The sequence below is a fragment of the Suillus subalutaceus genome (genome assembly GCF_016647625.1).
Source record: "Suillus subalutaceus strain FC151 chromosome Unknown DFJ58scaffold_1, whole genome shotgun sequence".
NCBI classification, from domain to species: Eukaryota; Fungi; Basidiomycota; class Agaricomycetes; order Boletales; family Suillaceae; genus Suillus; species Suillus subalutaceus.
In genome coordinates this window covers 1,210,811-1,227,869 of record NW_024540250.1, presented here as the reverse complement: position 1 = coordinate 1,227,869, position 17,059 = coordinate 1,210,811, and the positions used below count along the sequence as shown (strand labels likewise).

General features: G+C 48.6%; 5 protein-coding genes across 5 annotated transcripts; 2 read left to right on the top strand and 3 right to left on the bottom strand.

Annotated features, from left to right (window-relative positions):
- Positions 1 to 15: 15 nt before the first annotated feature.
- Positions 16 to 8,722, top strand: DFJ58DRAFT_740629 (glycoside hydrolase family 13/glycosyltransferase family 5 protein). The gene is made up of 20 exons (XM_041387094.1): positions 16 to 655; positions 708 to 858; positions 915 to 1,017; positions 1,087 to 1,505; positions 1,555 to 1,951; positions 2,001 to 2,065; positions 2,118 to 3,090; positions 3,140 to 3,407; positions 3,458 to 5,093; positions 5,148 to 5,433; positions 5,487 to 6,188; positions 6,246 to 6,504; positions 6,557 to 6,699; positions 6,753 to 7,073; positions 7,125 to 7,329; positions 7,379 to 7,451; positions 7,505 to 7,547; positions 7,598 to 7,786; positions 7,840 to 8,233; positions 8,287 to 8,722. The coding sequence occupies exons 1-20, from the start codon at positions 250 to 252 to the stop codon at positions 8,295 to 8,297; spliced, it is 7,044 nt and encodes a 2,347-aa protein (XP_041251523.1). The 5' UTR covers positions 16 to 249; the 3' UTR covers positions 8,298 to 8,722.
- Positions 8,661 to 9,621, bottom strand: DFJ58DRAFT_753853 (histone-fold-containing protein). Its single transcript, XM_041387951.1, has 6 exons — positions 9,534 to 9,621; positions 9,435 to 9,478; positions 9,202 to 9,379; positions 9,045 to 9,149; positions 8,873 to 8,995; positions 8,661 to 8,820 (listed from the first exon to the last, which is right to left on the bottom strand). The coding sequence occupies exons 2-6, from the start codon at positions 9,444 to 9,446 to the stop codon at positions 8,798 to 8,800; spliced, it is 441 nt and encodes a 146-aa protein (XP_041251522.1). The 5' UTR covers positions 9,447 to 9,478; positions 9,534 to 9,621; the 3' UTR covers positions 8,661 to 8,797.
- Positions 9,622 to 9,861: 240 nt separating this feature from the next.
- DFJ58DRAFT_648925 (uncharacterized protein) lies at positions 9,862 to 10,970 on the top strand (the record flags this gene model as incomplete). Its single annotated transcript, XM_041381501.1, has 2 exons — positions 9,862 to 10,091; positions 10,145 to 10,970. Coding segments are annotated over 2 exons (1,056 nt in total), but the record flags the coding sequence as incomplete, so codon positions are not given.
- A 150-nt stretch (positions 10,971 to 11,120) lies between these two features.
- On the bottom strand, positions 11,121 to 13,240 carry DFJ58DRAFT_15910 (ATP-NAD kinase-like domain-containing protein). Its single transcript, XM_041378951.1, has 8 exons — positions 12,780 to 13,240; positions 12,677 to 12,729; positions 12,239 to 12,626; positions 12,025 to 12,186; positions 11,731 to 11,974; positions 11,607 to 11,673; positions 11,487 to 11,555; positions 11,121 to 11,436 (listed from the first exon to the last, which is right to left on the bottom strand). Exons 1-8 carry the CDS (start codon positions 13,102 to 13,104, stop codon positions 11,272 to 11,274), a joined length of 1,473 nt encoding a protein of 490 aa, XP_041251520.1. The 5' UTR covers positions 13,105 to 13,240; the 3' UTR covers positions 11,121 to 11,271.
- Positions 13,241 to 14,620: 1,380 nt separating this feature from the next.
- Positions 14,621 to 16,118, bottom strand: DFJ58DRAFT_753843 (uncharacterized protein). Its single transcript, XM_041387950.1, has 5 exons — positions 15,463 to 16,118; positions 15,253 to 15,414; positions 15,054 to 15,190; positions 14,914 to 15,001; positions 14,621 to 14,861 (listed from the first exon to the last, which is right to left on the bottom strand). The coding sequence occupies exons 1-5, from the start codon at positions 15,674 to 15,676 to the stop codon at positions 14,629 to 14,631; spliced, it is 834 nt and encodes a 277-aa protein (XP_041251519.1). The 5' UTR covers positions 15,677 to 16,118; the 3' UTR covers positions 14,621 to 14,628.
- Positions 16,119 to 17,059: the final 941 nt, after the last annotated feature.

Genomic DNA, 17,059 nt, shown 5'->3' with positions numbered 1-17,059 from the left:
ACAGACCATGATGACCATCAACTTAAATTTATTTACCTACGAAAATGGCAAATATTGAAAACACTTGCACGCCGTGCTTCTGGCCCTGCTTCGAATTCTCGACTCGCCTGGTTCACGTATAACGTTCCTTTTCCCCTTCTTTTCCCTACGATACCTGTCTCTTCCTGAATCCCCCAACCTTTACTCAAACCCAAAATAATATATCTTTGGTACAACATCATCCTCTCCTCCTCCGCCCTGAAGTCCAAGATGCGGTTCCTAACCGTCTTGGCTTCTTCGTTATGTTTTTCCTCCTTCGCATTCGCTTCCCCTTATCGTTCAGACCTCACTTCTTACAATCTCAATGTAAACCAGTCAGCCCAGGACCCTACAGATTATTCTACCACAAGATCAAACACCACCTATACCCCTTCTCCTTCCAACTGGCGCTCAATCCCAATGTACACCGTCCTAATGGACAAGTTTGCTGACGGTGACCCTACAAATAATCAGTTCTTTAACTCTACATACGAATGGGATTGGAGAGAGACACAGCTCCGTTTCGGTGGTGACCTCGCTGGTTTAACCACAAAATTGGACTACATCCAAGGTATGGGCATGAAGGGTATTTACCTCTCCGGTACAATATTCGTCAATATGATATGGCAAGCCGATAGTATGTCCTTCTCTCTATTTCATTCAAAACTCTAATTATTCACTTCCTTTAGGTTATTCTCCTCTCGACTTTTCCGTCTTGGATCCTCATTGGGGTACCATTAATGATTGGGTAAACTTCATCGACACTGTGCACGCACGCGGCATGTACATCATGTTGGATTTCACAATTGGAACTTTATCCGACCTTATAGGCTTCGATGGGTATGTTCACCCTATCCAGCAACTATACTTATTCACTCACACCCAACATCACCCAGTTTTCTCAATGTCAGCGCCCCATTCACTCTCAATGAATATGATGCTATCTACAAAAACCCAAACTACCTCCCATGGGGTTTCGAGGAGTACGTTGATTTTTCCGTAAGTAGTTATTTTCGTCTGCCTCGTGCCCCGACTCGGCTCAATTTTTTCCTTGACATCCCCTCCTAGGTCATCAATCAGCGTAACTACTCTTGTCAACTTCCCGTCTTTTGGCAAGATGATGGCACAATTCAGCCCGTCACAGGATATGATGGTTGTTACGAGTCCGACTTTGATCAGTATGGTGACATGGAAGCCTTTGGTGTTCACCCGGATTGGCAACGTGAACTTTCCAAATTTGCATCCGTCCAGGATCGTCTCCGTGAATGGAAGCCTTCCGTTATGGACAAACTCACTACCTTTTCCTGCATGACCATCACAGCCCTTGACATCGATGCCATTCGTGTCGACAAGTCCACGCAACTCACCGTGGACGGCATGACCGACTGGGCAAGTGCAACTCGTGCTTGCGCCACTAATCTTGGAAAGAAGAACTTTTATATCACCGGTGAAGTTACTGGCGGTGACACCTTTGGGTCCCTATACATGTCAGTCCTTATTTCACTCACCACCCACATCAATTCATTGCCTTTACAGGGGACGCGGTCGTACACCGACTATGCTGCCGCCGGGATTCCTTCAGGCAGCCAACTTGACAGAAGCAGACAACCAGTATTTCTTGCGCTCACAGTCGGACAATGGCCTCGACGGCTATGCGTTCCATTACTCGATCTACCGTGCCTTCACCCGTTTCCTCGGAATGGACGGAAATTTGGCGGTGGCGTACGATCTCGACACCAACTTTATCACCGCTTGGAATGAAATGTTCGTGAACAACGACTTCTTGAATCCAAACACCGGCCAATTCGATCCGAAGCATTTGTTTGGAGCGAGTAATTTTGATGTTTTCCGCTGGCCCAGTTTGGCGAATGGCACATTGAAATCCGCCTTGGCCACTTATATCGCGTACCTGGTTATGCCAGGCGTTCCATTGGTAGGAGCTGTACTCGAACGTTTGTCGCTACAGTGCTTACCTTTGACAGGTCTACTATGGCGAGGAGCAGGGTTTCTATCTCTACGACTCCACAGCTTCAAACTATCTCTTCGGGTGGGTCACTAACGCCTTCAAGTCATTACTTTTCTCACACTGCTACTTTAAGCCGTCAAGCTATGATGAGCAACAAGGCCTGGCAGCGCCACGGGTGCTACAGACTTGGATCCGCCCAATACTTTAACATGGCGCTTGAGTCTGCCTTAACGGGATGTGACGATGATTGGAACTCGCTCGATCATTTTGATCCCACGACGGACATGCGCCTCCTCTTCAAACATTTCATGTACCTCCGAACAACCTACAGTGCCCTCCAAGACGGTTGGGACCTCGTACAGCGTGGAAACTGGACCTACTTTGTCGAGTTCCCAGGTTCGAACGGCACCGCAACCGAGATGGGCCTCTGGTCTGTATCACGTGCGGGTATCCCGACCGTGCAAAACCTGACGGGGGAACACACCGATCAGATCTGGCTGTTGTACACCAACGAGAACAGCTCGCAGACGTTTTCGTATGATTGCAGCGGTTCGCTGTGGATATCCTCGCCGTATATGGGTGGGACGACGGTGAAGAACTTGCTCTCTCCGTACGAGAACTATACGCTCGTGAATTCGGGGTCGTCGTACTATGCTAATGGTTCGGCACCCTTCTATGGCTGTCTCCAGTCAGTGGACATGAACACGTTCGGCATGAAGGCTTTGGTCCCTGTCGACGAGTGGGTTGCTCCTCCCCCTATGCTCACAGGGTTCCTGCCTGGGCATGACGCGCGCATCGAAGTCACCCATGGGGAAGCAAACGCCACGGTTGTGGACATCGTGCTGGAGTTTAATACGGCAATGTCGTGTAATAACGTCACGCTGAGTTTATCCTTCAACATGTCGTCTTCTGGCATCGGTGGGCAGCCTGTGCTCGACCCTAATTCGGTGGTGTGCAATACTGTCGCGAATCCTATCATGTCGCCCATTGTGGGAACTCCGTACTCGGAGTGGTCGTGGTCTGGTACTTTGACCAATGTTACGGATGGGATTTTGGAGATTATTCTTAATAATCCATCAACGTTCGATGGGACGATGTCTACTGGGGTATGTCTGTTTTTTCTGTACTCTGTCGTATTTTGCTCATGGTTTGTAGAGCATCGATCATCTGCTGCTGCGAAAGGGCCAAGCCAACAATATCATGGTCTTTCCCGAGTCCGATTACGATAGCGCAGATTTCAAGTACACTGACGGCCAGTATACGTTCACGCACCGTGCCTATGGGGCAGACATGTTCAGGTACTCGGGCAACTACGCACTAAGTTGGTCTAATTGGTCGAGCTGGGAGAATGTGACCACCATACCCGCTGACATCCTTAGCAATTCTGATAATTTCTGGACGGGACAACATCTCATGGTACAATGTAAGTGGTCATAGTGCTACTGCTTTTTTCTGGTGTTGACATTGCGGTAGATTGGAGTAGTGCCGCGACTACTGCCAGCGTCGTCGTACATGCAGATCTTAACTATAATCAGCAGCGCCGTGTACCCCAGTTCCTCGCTCGGGGTCCTTTCAATGACTGGGGTTATGACCAGGGTATCACCAATCAGATGAACCTAATCAGCGATGGCACTTGGGAGCTCGAAATTATGGCTGCATGGCCAACGTACTTGCAACTCAATGTGTTCGGATATGATGACTACTACTACGGCGATGTCGACGCGGACGGCGTTATGGATCGGCTACCACCAAACAGCATTGCGCCCAACTACCTGAACTTGTCGGCGCCCCCTTATCCTGCGCTAGCATGGGCACTCGTCGTTGATGATGCCACGTTGGCATGGTCCCTTGAGCCTCGTGGCCAGGCTTCTGTGGGAGCTATCATGTACGGGCTTCTCTGCTCTATCTCCCTGATTACCGGAGTTCTCGCAGTCTTCATTTTCATGTACACTTTCTACGGCATCCGCCACAACCGGTACGGTGTGAAGACGAATACCGGCGCAAGCAAGTATTTCCCTATCATCGGATCGCTCGGCAACAAGTCGACCGCGGATTTCAAAGAGAGCGTAACGCCGATCACGGAGAAGCTCTTCGGGAGCAAGCCGAATGCGGAAATCATAGGATGGCCAGAGGACAAGAACAAGCGCCGCAAAGTCCTCATCGCCACTCTCGAGTATGAGATCATTGACTGGAAGCTCAAAGTCAAGATCGGAGGTCTTGGTGTGATGTCGTCGCTCATGGGAAAAGCCATGACGGACGTTGACTTAATCTGGGTCATTCCAAAAGTCAAGGATCTTGATTATCCCGCTGGTGAACCTGCGGAGCCTATCGAGGTTGTCATTTTCAATGAGCCTTACCTTATCGAAGTGGAGACGCACGTGTTGGACAATATCACCTATGTTATCCTCGACAGCCCCGTTTTCCGTGCACAGACCAAATCGGACCCATACCCAGCCCGCATGGACGATCTCAGTTCCGCCATCTTCTACTCTACATGGAACCAAGCCATCGCAACCACCATCCGCCGATTCCCCGTCATCGACATATACCACGTCAACGATTACCACGGCGCGCTCGCTCCAATCTACCTCCTGCCCAAAGTAGTACCCGTCTGTCTCTCGCTGCACAATGCCGAGTTCCAGGGTCTATGGCCGCTCCGAACAAAGGAAGAAATGAAAGAAGTCTGCTCCGCGTTCAACATCAGCAAAGAGCACTGTACGAAATACGTCCAATTCGGAAACACATTTAACCTGCTCCACGCTGCTGCATCGTTTATCAGCGTTCATCAAAAGAGTATCGGTGTCGCTGGTGTGTCGGACAAGTATGGGAAGCGCAGTTGGGCGCGGTATCCTGCCCTGTGGACCCTCAAGCATGTTGACTCGCTGCCCAATCCTGATCCTACGGATATTGCGGCTTTGGACGAGAACCCGGTGGCTATGCGGGATGTGCAAATTGATCAGGCTGCTGAGGCGCAGCGTCCGGAGATGAAGAGACAGGCTCAGGAATGGGCGAACATTAAGCAAGATCCCAACTCTGATCTGTTTGTGTTCGTTGGTCGGTGGTCTAAGCAGAAGGGTGTCGATCTAATTGCGGATATCATGCCATCGCTGTGAGTCCGTTTTTTAAAATTTGTGGGACTCGGTTCTGATGAGACCTCTCGCAGCCTGGAAAAGCGCCCTTCTATACAGTTGATTTGCGTCGGACCTGTCATTGATCTTTATGGTCGGTTCGCTGCGGAGAAACTTGCTCGGTTGATGGAGATGTACCCTGATCGTGTTTACTCGAAACCGGAGTTTACTGCGTTGCCACCTTATCTGTTTAGTGGTGCTGATTTTGCTCTGATTCCTTCCCGTGATGAACCATTTGGATTGGTCGCTGTCGAATTCGGGAGGAAAGGTGCCCTTGGTGTTGGTAGTCGACTTGGTGGTCTTGGGTTGATGCCTGGATGGGTGAGTGCTCAAGGTCGTCTTTTTCGGGCACGATCTGACGAGATTCCTGGTAGTGGTTCCCTGTCGAATCTACCTCGACAGCCCATATGTTATCTCAGCTTTCGAAGACGATCAAGTTGGCGTTGAAATCCACAGAGGAAGAAAGAGCCATACTTCGTGCTCGGTCAGCTGTTCAGCGTTTCCCAGTCGTCGAATGGCGTCAGCGGATGGAAGACATGCACCGAAGGAGTATATTCGCGAGCCGAAGGATAGCTGCTTCAAACGCTTGGCGGGAGGCGGACTGCGGAACTGAGCCCTCTCAGCATGCGATTCCTGAAACAGAAGATTGGAACCCTGTAAATCAAGGTCTGCCTGTACAACCTGACTGGGATGCCCAGAGTACCATGTCATCTCCGAGATTGTTGCCTACTTCTCCTGGACAGTGGAGCCCACTTTCAACGCCCAATGATGAGAGCTTCCTGACGGCACCACCTCGTTTCAACTTCAACCGCGACTCTTCATATACATCGGATACGTCTGACGAGGAACACTCACGGCATAGTGTCGCGACTAGTAGTCGACCCGGGTACAGTGACTTTTTGGAGAAAGCAAACAAGACGATTGCACAAGATCATCGGAATGCGCCAGATCCTTTCTTGAGTCCGACACCCCCTGCAAGACCGTTCGGGTCACATTCTCGGGTGGCTTCGATGGAGTCCATTGGCAGTATCGTGGAAGAAAAGACTAACTCGCCTTTGAACAAGGCTATTGCGACGGTGTGTATTTCGAGAATTTGGGTGACCACCGTTATCTTATTGCCTTTTTTTGTTTAGTTCACGGATTCCGATGGCGGGGTTGCCTCAGAGTTTGTACAAAAGCTGCAAGCGTTGAACTCGAATAACTCCAAGGGCGAACTCTCTATTGAGAAGTACCTCGTCAAGTCTGAGGAAGCCTTCTTCGACCGTGTGAGACGAGACAAGCTGTCCAGTGCAGCCAGTTACATTTCTTCGCACCGGGAGTCTATCTGGAGCATGCCTGGTACTCTCACGATCAACGAGCACTCTACACTCAATGAGCATTCACGTCCAACATGTAACTATACCCTTCTTGTGGACGTGAATCATTACTGATGCTACGCGTACAGCCCCAAGAACGCCTAGCGGTCTCCCATTCAATCCAGAGCCGGAATTCGATGGTAACATGGTTGTCATGAACAGAATCCAAATTGCCATGTCTCGACAAATTGGAGGCTGGCCGTTGTATACTCTCATCATTGCTCTCGGCCAGGTAAGACCTTTTGATTTTTGATCCTTATGCATCAACTCACTTTGGTTCTCAAGATGCTTGCTGCAAACAGCTACCAGATGACTTTACTCACTGGTCAAAACTACCAGAACAACCTCCAGCTATATGTTCTCAGTGCTGTATTCTTAGCTGCATCCTTCGTTTGGTATACGATGTTCCGCTTGAAGCCTTCTGTCTATGTGCTTTCTGCCCCCTGGATCTTCTATGGCATAGCATTCTTTTTGATTGGCCTTCCGTCATTGTCGCCGAGCCTTGAAAATACTCATAGCATCTTATCGGACCTTGCCACTTGGTCGTATGCTGTTGCTTCTGCTGCTGCTTTCATTTTCTTCGGTTTGAACTTTGGAGAGGAAGCGGTATGTTATTTCTTTGGGTCATTTGCATGCAGCTGATTTTTTGTTCTTTAGGGTGCCGCCACTGAAGTCTGGATACTGCGCGCTTGCATCGTGCAAGGTTCTCAACAGATCTGGATCGCTGCTCTGTGGTTCTGGGGTAGCACACTGAATACCGCGACGCCTGGGAACATTACGCCTTGGTGGATTGTCCTTATCTTGTGGCCGCTCTCAATAATGTCGTTTGGGTGTGGATACTTGATGTTGTACGGACTGCCAGGTAAGTCCTATCTGAGTTCTCAAGCAGCATGATACCAACTACGAAACAGAGTACTACCGACAAACTCCTCCGAAAGTTCCAAACTTCTTCAGGACTCTCTTCCGAAGGAAACTAGTTCTTTGGTTAGTCTTTTCTTACTTACGGTAAAGTTGATGATGCTTATACTCCATACAAGGTTCCTCGCATCTGAAGTGTTGCGTGATTATTGGCTCAGCGGGGTATGTTGGGTCCGGTGCTTTGATATCCTTATGTTCTAACATTATTGCAGCCCTACGGTCGTAACTGGAGTTTCCTGTGGAGTGTTCCGATCCCGAAGTGGGCGATCATGCTTCTGATCATCCTCTTTTTCATCGGTGTTTGGGCTTTCATGCTGTATATCCTCACGTCCTTGAGTAGAACGCACACTTGGTTGTTGCCCGTGTTCGCTGTCGGCCTCGGTGCTCCAAGATGGTGTCAGGTATGATTTTGTCAGTGTTGTATCAATCTTCAGTCGTCTAATATGTGTCGCAGACATTGTGGGGCACATCGTCTCTTGCACTCTATATCCCATGGGCTGGCTCAGGGGGACCGTACCTTGGTCTTGCTCTGTGGCTTTGGCTCGGCGTTTTGGACGCTGTACAGGGTGTCGGTTTAGGAATGATTCTCTTGCAGACGTTGTCAAGATTACACGTCTGTGCCACGCTCGCTTTCGCTCAGGTCATTGGGTCTATCTGTGTCATGGCCGCCCGCGCAACTGCACCAAACCGTATTGGTCCAGGGAGCGTATTCCCTGATGTCGGAACATGGGACTTCTCGCAAGGTCTCCAAGGCAGTCCGATGGCCTCCGCTCCATTCTGGATAGCGCTGATCTGCCAGATCGTCATTGTACTAGGTTACTTCTGGTTCTACCGCAAAGAACAACTTGGTGAGTTGTTGGCCGTGGAGATGCTCGATTTGGCTAATTACTTTTTACTTCAGCTCGACCATAATCATGCTATTGCTATTCGCCGTTATCAATCACGCACATGCTAGAACCATTACTCCATTTCAGGGACTTGCTTGTTTTCATGAACACTTTCATTCACTCGGGATTTTTTTTTCGCTGTTGGATCATTGGTGCCATCTGAACACTGTACTCGGACATCACAGGTTATTGACGCTTGGTCAACTAAAAAATATGTTACATACTCTAACTCCAGTGCCTCATACAAGTGCACATATGTACTTCGAATATTTTCGTAGATCTGTGTTTTGGTGTTGTTAGAATGACTGGCTGTTTACGCTACATATACCTCACTTGAATTTCAGTTCACGTGGACCATGACTTACAACTTACACAGGCGCAGGCCAAGTCTGGTCAAAGGAATATCAATTGAAGCATGTTATGGGCAGCTCATTTGTGCCCCATGCGATGAAGTACTGTGGAGGTATCTCTAATAACGAAAGGTACACGGTATGGTAACGATACACGGTGAAATATGCAGAAAGATTATTTGGAGCCAGCAGAGAATTCTGAAACAATGGTCAATGTCTTGGCCTATGACTTAAATGAGACGGTACTCACTGGTGACAGACTTGGTTCCCTCAGAAATGGCGTGCTTTGCCAGCTCTCCAGGCAGGATTAGGCGAACAGATGTTTGAATTTCGCGCGATGAGATCGTCGACTTCTTGGAGTAAGCCGCAAGCTCTGAGGTAGACTATAAGTATCTGGTATACGACAAGTGATGGAATCTTACTGGATGCCTCGGTAGCAATACGCTCAAAGATATCATTGACAAACGAGTTCAGGATAGCCATTGCTTTGTTTGAGATACCGGTATCGGGATGGACCTGCTTCAGGACTTCACGACGAAGTCAGTCACCCATAATTGTTACCATAATCTATGGACGCACCCTTGTAGATGTACGAGCTGTACGTCTCCTTGCGGACCTTTCGGCGCTTCTTCTTCTCACCCTCAGCGGGAGCCTGTGGCTTAGCAGCGGTTTTCTTTGCAGCCTTTGCTCCAGAGTCAGCTTTAGCTGGTGCCTTGGAGGCGGTGGATGCAGGGGCTTTAGCAGCGGTGGATGCGGGCTGAAATGGGTCCTTGAATTAACACATGAGAACCATGAGTCACGAATCCACGTACTTTAGGTGCCATTGCTTTAATTTACAAAGTGTACAGGTATGTGACTGTCGACGCGAGTCAGTTTGCATTTACAATGCGATATCGCAAGCGCATACACACCAGATATGTTGCCTATGCAAGTGGCACTGGTGGGTGGTGGTTAAGGGAAGAGTGTTGAGGGGACGCGACGTCTGTGTACTGAGCTTATGAAGGGTTAGATTCAAAGTCCGATCCCGTGAGGGACACCACGTGATTCAACGACCGCGCTTGTCACGCGTCGAAGCACGCACCATCACACTCTACACCTGTCACGCCCCTCCATCCGCCGCTGAGCTGCATTTTGTAGGCAAATGGTAAGTGAGATCTAGCAAACTTGAACAATCACAACGGTTCACCATCGCACTTACAACCAATGTAGGCTGCTGAGGACGAATTTAATATTATAGAGGACCTATACTATGCTGATGGCAGTGTAGTCCTTTTAGCCGCCCATGCTGGTAAAACCCATGCGTTCCGAGTTCACAAATCTGTGCTTGGATCACACTCTACAGTATTTGCGGATATGTTTGCGCTACCCTCTGCCGCAGAAAAAGAAAAGCATGACAGTATAGATTCGGTACGGATGCCGGACGATGCAAAAGATCTTGAAGACCTTCTTCGAGCACTTTACTATCCGCGGTAAGCACTGTGCTTGTATGGGCCATCCTGGCTCTCAAGCAAAATGCTTTTAGCACCATACTATCCATGTTGGAGAATCGAAACCCTCTTGCTGCAATCAAGTACAAAGGGATTCTTCTGCTATCGCAGAAATATTTCGTGCGCGTCCTGCAGAAGCTGCTCAGGGCTCGCTTCCGTGCAGACTGGCCATCCACTCTCCCTGAATGGGACAAACTTATGGATCACTACGCTGGTTTTTCTGCATCTGTAATACCGCAACATGACGCGGCCAGTCAGTTCATCGACAATCGTATGCTGGAACCTGTTTCTGCCATACGCTTGGCCAGGGAGGCCAATATCCCAGAAATTTTGCCAGCCGCGTTTTATATGCTATCTACAATTAGTCCTTACATGGACTTTGATACCCTCCGCAGCTCGAACCCCCCTCCGCTCACTGATTCTCAAGGGCACATCCTTATGTGGCAGCCTGGAGAACGTAGCGCACGGTGGGGGCTCTTAACGCCTGATGATTGGCTTTGCCTGGCACGAGGCAGGCATTCTATGATGGACTTCGCTCGGATATTCGAGCAACAGGAAGCCCAATGCATATGCGACTCGCAGACTTGTATTCAACTCAACCACAAGAAAAAATTGTTGAAGGAACACCCTCAAGATCTTCTACGTGTCCTGAAGGAAATTCAAATTGGCTCCCAGCAGACGCCCCCACACTTTCCCTGCTACAATGCCCTGCAGACGCTGGCGTCCCGCAGTGTGGCAACACGGTCTATTTTGTGGGATAATTTGTGTTACTACTTCGGTTTACCGGAGGTAGACGATGATCAGAATGACGGTGACTCTGATGATATTGCACTTGTAGAGAGTGAGTTTATGGACGGATGAGGGGTAGATTGGCACACTGGGCAACTGGTCATTCCACTTTTCTGTCCGCCGTGCACTACATGAGTCAAACGATACGCTCGCAGACTATTGACTGGATTCAGGAACACGGCTAGATTGCCATCAACTTGACCCGAGAGTAATGACAACATTGCGAACATCTCTGTATTCATGGATTAAGTAGTCAGTATGGCATAGGTATCACAACTACAGTCGATAATCAATTCCAATGTACAAGAAGGGTATCATTGAAACTATAATCGTACACTGTATCCTCCTAGGTGTTCCCTTGGATGTCTCGTACTCAGAATTCTGGCGCATAAAAAGGATACGGGGATAAAAAGGTCCCAAGTCTATTGAGGACGTCTACCTGGAACTCTTCGAAGGGAACCTGCTCGCCATCCACCACGAGGTTGCCCTTGGAGGCGAGTGGCCTTGCACGGTAAGCAGACGCTTTGAAGTACCGGTTCTATTATACCTGGTGAGTCGTACGCACGAACGAAGACACAAGGAATTTACCGTATTTATCCAGTACGTTTTGCCTTCTTCGGCACCGTCCATGGCCCGTAAGAGAGCACTCCGACTGGTCTTCGAACAGGGTATCAGATGCATCAGAAGAACAAATCATAACGTACTTACTATTTCTTGTATAGAAATGTCGATAAGCCCGTCATCAGCTAAAGATACAGGAAACTGCATCAAAGCCCTATTCGGGCCCCATGATGAGCTAATCGATCTCTTAATGCAGTATGGTGCTACTTACCGACTAACGAACGGCCCTTGGCCAGCGTACATCCACAGGATAGGTCTTTTAAACCGGGTCCACTCATCATGTGAAGAGCTTGCACTATCAGGTTTCTTGTCGTCACTGAGGAGCGAACTAGGAGGGCTAGATGGGCTAGGTGATTTGCCCGCTCGTCGTGCATGAAGAGCATCCAACATGCGGGATTTATCTTGATCGACGACCTTCATTGATAACTCGATCGGACATGATTTGCGGGCAATGACTGGGTTAAAGGAATCAGAAAGGTAACAGGAGAGTGAAGTAATGACTGACTAGCACGGATATAGCCTACGATGAATCGGATATCCCCCATCCATCGTAAATGTTCAGTTTCAATATCGATATCTGCCGTTATTCCGATAGTTTGTGACATGAATGATATCCGGCAACGATCTCCTTGGGTGAAAGAAAATAGATCGGTTTTCAATGGTTGTCCTGATTCCAATATTCAGCGACCCTAGTGTTTAGAACGACTGACAGAGCACACCTTTAAGGACATTCAGAGTTGCTGCACAAACGTCCAGCCCGTCCTGCAGACCCAATAGATTAAGAGACATCCCGTTACCGGAGCCAGTTGGTATAGGTGCTATTGGTATACAAAATGCCTGATCACGGTGTTCATGCTGATTTATCCCGTTGAGGACCTCATGGATCAAACCGTCACCGGATACAGTGACCAAAGCATCATATCCCAGCTTCATTTCGCGAGCAATTTCAATAGCGTGACCGCTATGGGTGGTGTCTATGTGGGAATACATTAGTGAGCATGAAGGGAGAATGCCATGAAATTGTGACGTGCAAGTTACATCCAATATACATCCAGCAGCAAGGAGTATGGGTTCCACTTTGCTGACGTATAATGCTCTTCCCTTCCCCTGAGAAAGACGGTCATAGGAGCATACAATAGAGTTTGGATAAAGCTAACCGGTCCGCCATGAGGATTAACAAGCACCTTGAGATTCTTGGCTGGATTCGCGCCTAATAAACCAGATAAGTAGACACGTCATGCGCCAAGGGGCCTGACAAACCCTGATATGCAACCAGAAGTAGCGCCTCACACCACTTCTTGGCACGCGTGCTATCTTCGTTCTGAACTGCGCCGCTTGTCGTTGCAAGGTTCAAGCGGCTCTGCTTGTCCTTGCGAACCAGGTATTGTACTTCGACGACGCCAGATGCAACTTTGGCGGAAATGACATTGCGAAGAGGCACCTCTGTGTACTTAACTCTTCTGTATGTGCCTGCGCAGCAAGAGGATGTGTGATCGTCGAGGTTGGTAGGCTCGATGAAAAATGACGTATCATCAAAGCGAAGCGAAGTGGAGACTCCACAGCTGTGGATTAGAACTTGGCTCATAGAGGTTGACGTAGGTACGACCCGTGCAAGATAAGCGAGAATTTTATGGGTGGGAAGGGCATGTGTATTGTGCTGCGGAAACTGAACTGTCTTATAATATGGTCCTTGGCAGTTTTAGCACTAGGTCAGGTTTAATTTATATATAGGTTGACGGAACTCAACACCAACTGCGGCAACTCGATTAATCAGTACTTGCCAACTGCAAATCTAACTCCACTTAGTCTAGATCTACCTGCATGCTCATTGCACCAAAGCTATCCTCCACACGCCGCATCTCTCTGAGACAAGATCCCGGGGCCCGACTCAGACGGGCTCCGAGTTGTCAATTGACCGCTCCCTCTGCCGGCTATTCCCGTGTTTCAAAGGACTTTTCGGTTACAATCTTATTTACTAGGAGAGCTGAGCCCCTATGTATACCTCGGTGGGCCACTACGTCCATTATGGAGTGTTCTAGAGCTTCGCGTTAATCTCACATCTCTGTCTGGTACCCAGTTGTGACTAGCAATAACAGGCATGCTCGATATGATCAGTAGGAAGCAAATGAACTCCTTTTTTGTACAAAGTCCGTTCCGTCGCAGTACTTATCTTGATGGTTGCATAATCAATAGGTGGTCTGGGAGTTCAGAAGGTTGCACTGCTGGCGCCAGCTGCTCACCCAATCGCACTAGTAACTACGTGATGCCAAGCAGCAAGCTGAAATCATATACTTCCGGCTCTCGCGTCCGTGTTTCTTGTTGCTCGAATGCGATGCCTTCAAGACCACTGATTCGAGCATATTGGCCCAGTCGCCTCAGTCTGCCTGTCGGGTCCGTCTGCCGATATTCGACGTTTTATCGTTGCTCTCGTTGTTCGCGACGTTAAACATCTGTTTGTTTGTAATAGTAAATTTGTCAGTGGAGTGCTTGTAGAACAGTGTGCCTTAATGGAGATCTCAGTGGTTCTCATGGAGTAGCATGGGTAGTGACTTACAGGTGTGCTCTTTCATGTCTCATCGTCCCTCGCTGGCAGCTTAAGGAAAATTATATGTGCTTAATGGGTGTCCAGTACCTTGACTGTCTTCTATAGCCGCACTACCTCCGACAGTCACACGGCTACTAGGTCTCTCGCAGGAATTCAGCCCGTGACGTGTAGGAGACACAAAGAAGTATATGCAGAATCCTTCGATTATTGAACTCGAGCGCTTCATCACAGCTGTGGATTATGTTCTTGAAGTACTGGAGAAGCAAGCTTCACAGTAGGGAGATGGATCCTCATCAGTGTGCTGTGATGAAGGAGCTGAGGACTGCAACCAGCGATATGCTTGGGAGACGCTAAGCCAATTATTAGTTCCCTGGTTATCACGATTCAGTTAGAGTTCCCCGGTAGTCAAGCAATCACCACATTAAGTATGGAAGATGACTATCTATAGCCTCTCCACGTTACTCCACGTCACATTTCGCATTCATCACCTCGGAGAACATGTGCGATCATCAAGTAACTTATCATAGTGCGATGCCTCATGCCGCCAGACAACCGCAAGACGCATCATATATTGTATTGATGAGGGAAAGGGAGGTCGATCGTATCCTCCATGCGAGTAACCTCGGATCGATCAGCATGTTGGACAGCCCAGTCCATGACGTTCTCAAATTTCCTGCATGCATGACGAGTGTTGAAATTAGGGTAGGGTTTCGTGTGGTTCTTTACCCAGTCCCAAGTGATCATTGCGACCTCGGCATCGCACATAATAGACTGCCTGATCAGTTCGATGCAGTCATCTAAGGCGTTTGCCATGAGCAGGACGTATGTCGGGTAGGCAGGGAAATTTACCCAGATGTATTCGAACTACCGAGGAATCCCGCTGGAACCAGGGATCCAACTTGTAGTGGTCGGGCCAAGAGGATTTGCGAAGGAAGTTCTACAAAATTATCAACCAAATATGACCGGGATCTACGTGTAGCATAGTTTACCAGACAACGCAGTTGGTGATTGACTTCCAACGATGCCATGAAACCTCCACCGTTACTCTGTGGATACTTGACCTTGGCTGGCAGATCTACTTCTCCAGCTTTGCGTAGGTCATCAATCGTAACCCGGATTGGTGGCACTGTGATTTTATGGAGGTGAATAACGACCGACAGCACAGTAGAATAAAATTGAATGTCATACCATCGTCAGAAATCCTGGCCCAAGCGGCATCGAGTTCTGGAGGAGGAGGGCCATGATAGTCGGGAGCTTCGAGAGGTCCACCGTTAATACGATAGATGGAGGGAAAATCAATGGTCCCATTGAACTTTATAACAACAGGCTCGACAGCAACACTTGCTGGAGCTGCAATTGGTCAACATTTTGACCATCTAGTGCCATCTGACTACTCACAGTATATAGCAAGATGAGCAGAAGGTGTGCTTATCCATAACATGGAGGAGAACACACATGTGACTATAAGCGAACTAATGCTTAACCAAGGCCACAGGTAAAGAATGCGAGATTTGAGATGAGGTTTTGCACCGGGCCTGTCTACGTCACCAAAGATTGTCTCCTCATCGATATCGACAACATCAACAGGAGAGTGTGGAGAATCTTGAGCCATGCTGGCTCCTGCGATTAGCAGCTGCGTCTACTGCTCAGAGCTGAATACGAAAGCCGGTGAGATATAGTTGAGAAAACTACGTGCAAATGCTTCAATATGAGTCTTTGATGTGGGGGATGGATATTAGGATATCATGTTGTAAACGTGCTGCAGCCTGTTTTGACAGCTAGTGCTAACTGTGTAATCAAGGAATCTGACACTCTTCTCAAGATCATTACTCACCAAACGAGCCGGAACATCAATATTTCGTTTCGATCATCTTTTCTGGGAAGGGAATTTGCCCGGATTTGCTGGCAACTTCCATAGATCCTGGAAGTTGTATCACAATATTAATCGAAGGTTATTGCACTCGTATCAAAAAGTTCGCATATACACTGGATATGCGAACTATCAACTTGCTATGACAAAATAATGAAGTTCGGAAGAAGTAGACATGGAAGAGCAGTCGCGCATTTACAACTTTTCACAAATTATTGTTTGTATCCCTCTGTAGTTCCCACGGCTACATTAATATCTGTTAGATGCGGCAGCGACAAATGATCCAGGTTTTCTCAAATTAAGGACCGGCCGGCGACTCCTGTCAGAATACTATTGATTACCACTAGTTCGTGCACACCACATCTGGTGCAATCACACAAATGACACGGTATCATCACACTGGCCGATTTCAAAGTCCATTTGGTGTTGGACATTAAGGTACACGTGATTGTGTGCCGAACCGCCAGCTGAAGCTTACTTAAGTAAGCATTGCCAAAAGCGGAGGAGGCGCGTCTGGCGAGGGTGGACCGGTAGTCAAAGAGACCAGTGCGGGACGGAACGCGGACGGAAAATTCTGGGGACGGTCGGTGTAGGTAGATGGGTCCATGATGTGGCATCGTTGAGCTGCTGAAGCTTTTGAGCCGTGCGAACGTGCTGCAGAGAGCTTCGGATGATCCACTGGGCGGAGTGCTGCTGAGTGTTGCCGAGCGGGATTCGAAAGGGCTCCTTAGGGGCGTCAATTTTCCAGTCCGAACTGGCGCGTGGGATTCGTGCCGTTCTCCGCGCGATTTCGCTGCCTCCAGCTTCGTCCTAGCTCCGCTCGGCTTTGCAGCGGCGGCCACAATTTAAATTTCACGGCAACCGTGCTCACGTCACTGCCACTAAGTTATCGTCCTTTATCTGGTAGTGGCTCCTGCTTATTCTGATTGCTATAGACTGTAGTAGATGCTTCATATATACCACCTCTCGGGACCGCCAATCTCGGACTCACTCAATGATTGGACCGTCAATTTTTCACACGAAGGACCAAGATTACAAGCAAAAACATACCGATATCGAGTATACGTGTGTATATGAGCAACTACTGGAGCGAAAATGGACAGCAGAAGCTCTCACTCGAGCTTG

Coding starts and splice junctions, on each gene's coding strand:
- DFJ58DRAFT_753843 (XM_041387950.1), bottom strand. CDS start 15,676: ATGGCTCAAGATTCTCCACACTCTCCTGTTGATGTTGTCGATATCGAT. Junction 15,002..15,053: donor ATCACCAACTGCGTTGTCTG/GTAAACTATGCT, acceptor ATAATTTTGTAG/AACTTCCTTCGCAAATCCTC. Junction 14,862..14,913: donor GGTAGTTCGAATACATCTGG/GTAAATTTCCCT, acceptor CAAACGCCTTAG/ATGACTGCATCGAACTGATC.
- DFJ58DRAFT_753853 (XM_041387951.1), bottom strand. Junction 9,150..9,201: donor CAGCTCGTACATCTACAAGG/GTGCGTCCATAG, acceptor TTCGTCGTGAAG/TCCTGAAGCAGGTCCATCCC. Junction 8,821..8,872: donor GGGAACCAAGTCTGTCACCA/GTGAGTACCGTC, acceptor CCATTGTTTCAG/AATTCTCTGCTGGCTCCAAA.
- DFJ58DRAFT_740629 (XM_041387094.1), top strand. CDS start 250: ATGCGGTTCCTAACCGTCTTGGCTTCTTCGTTATGTTTTTCCTCCTTC. Junction 7,330..7,378: donor GATGTTGTACGGACTGCCAG/GTAAGTCCTATC, acceptor ACTACGAAACAG/AGTACTACCGACAAACTCCT. Junction 7,787..7,839: donor GTGCTCCAAGATGGTGTCAG/GTATGATTTTGT, acceptor TATGTGTCGCAG/ACATTGTGGGGCACATCGTC.
- DFJ58DRAFT_15910 (XM_041378951.1), bottom strand. CDS start 13,104: ATGAGCCAAGTTCTAATCCACAGCTGTGGAGTCTCCACTTCGCTTCGC. Junction 12,627..12,676: donor TTAATCCTCATGGCGGACCG/GTTAGCTTTATC, acceptor CGTCTTTCTCAG/GGGAAGGGAAGAGCATTATA. Junction 11,975..12,024: donor CGTAGGCTATATCCGTGCTA/GTCAGTCATTAC, acceptor CCTTTAACCCAG/TCATTGCCCGCAAATCATGT.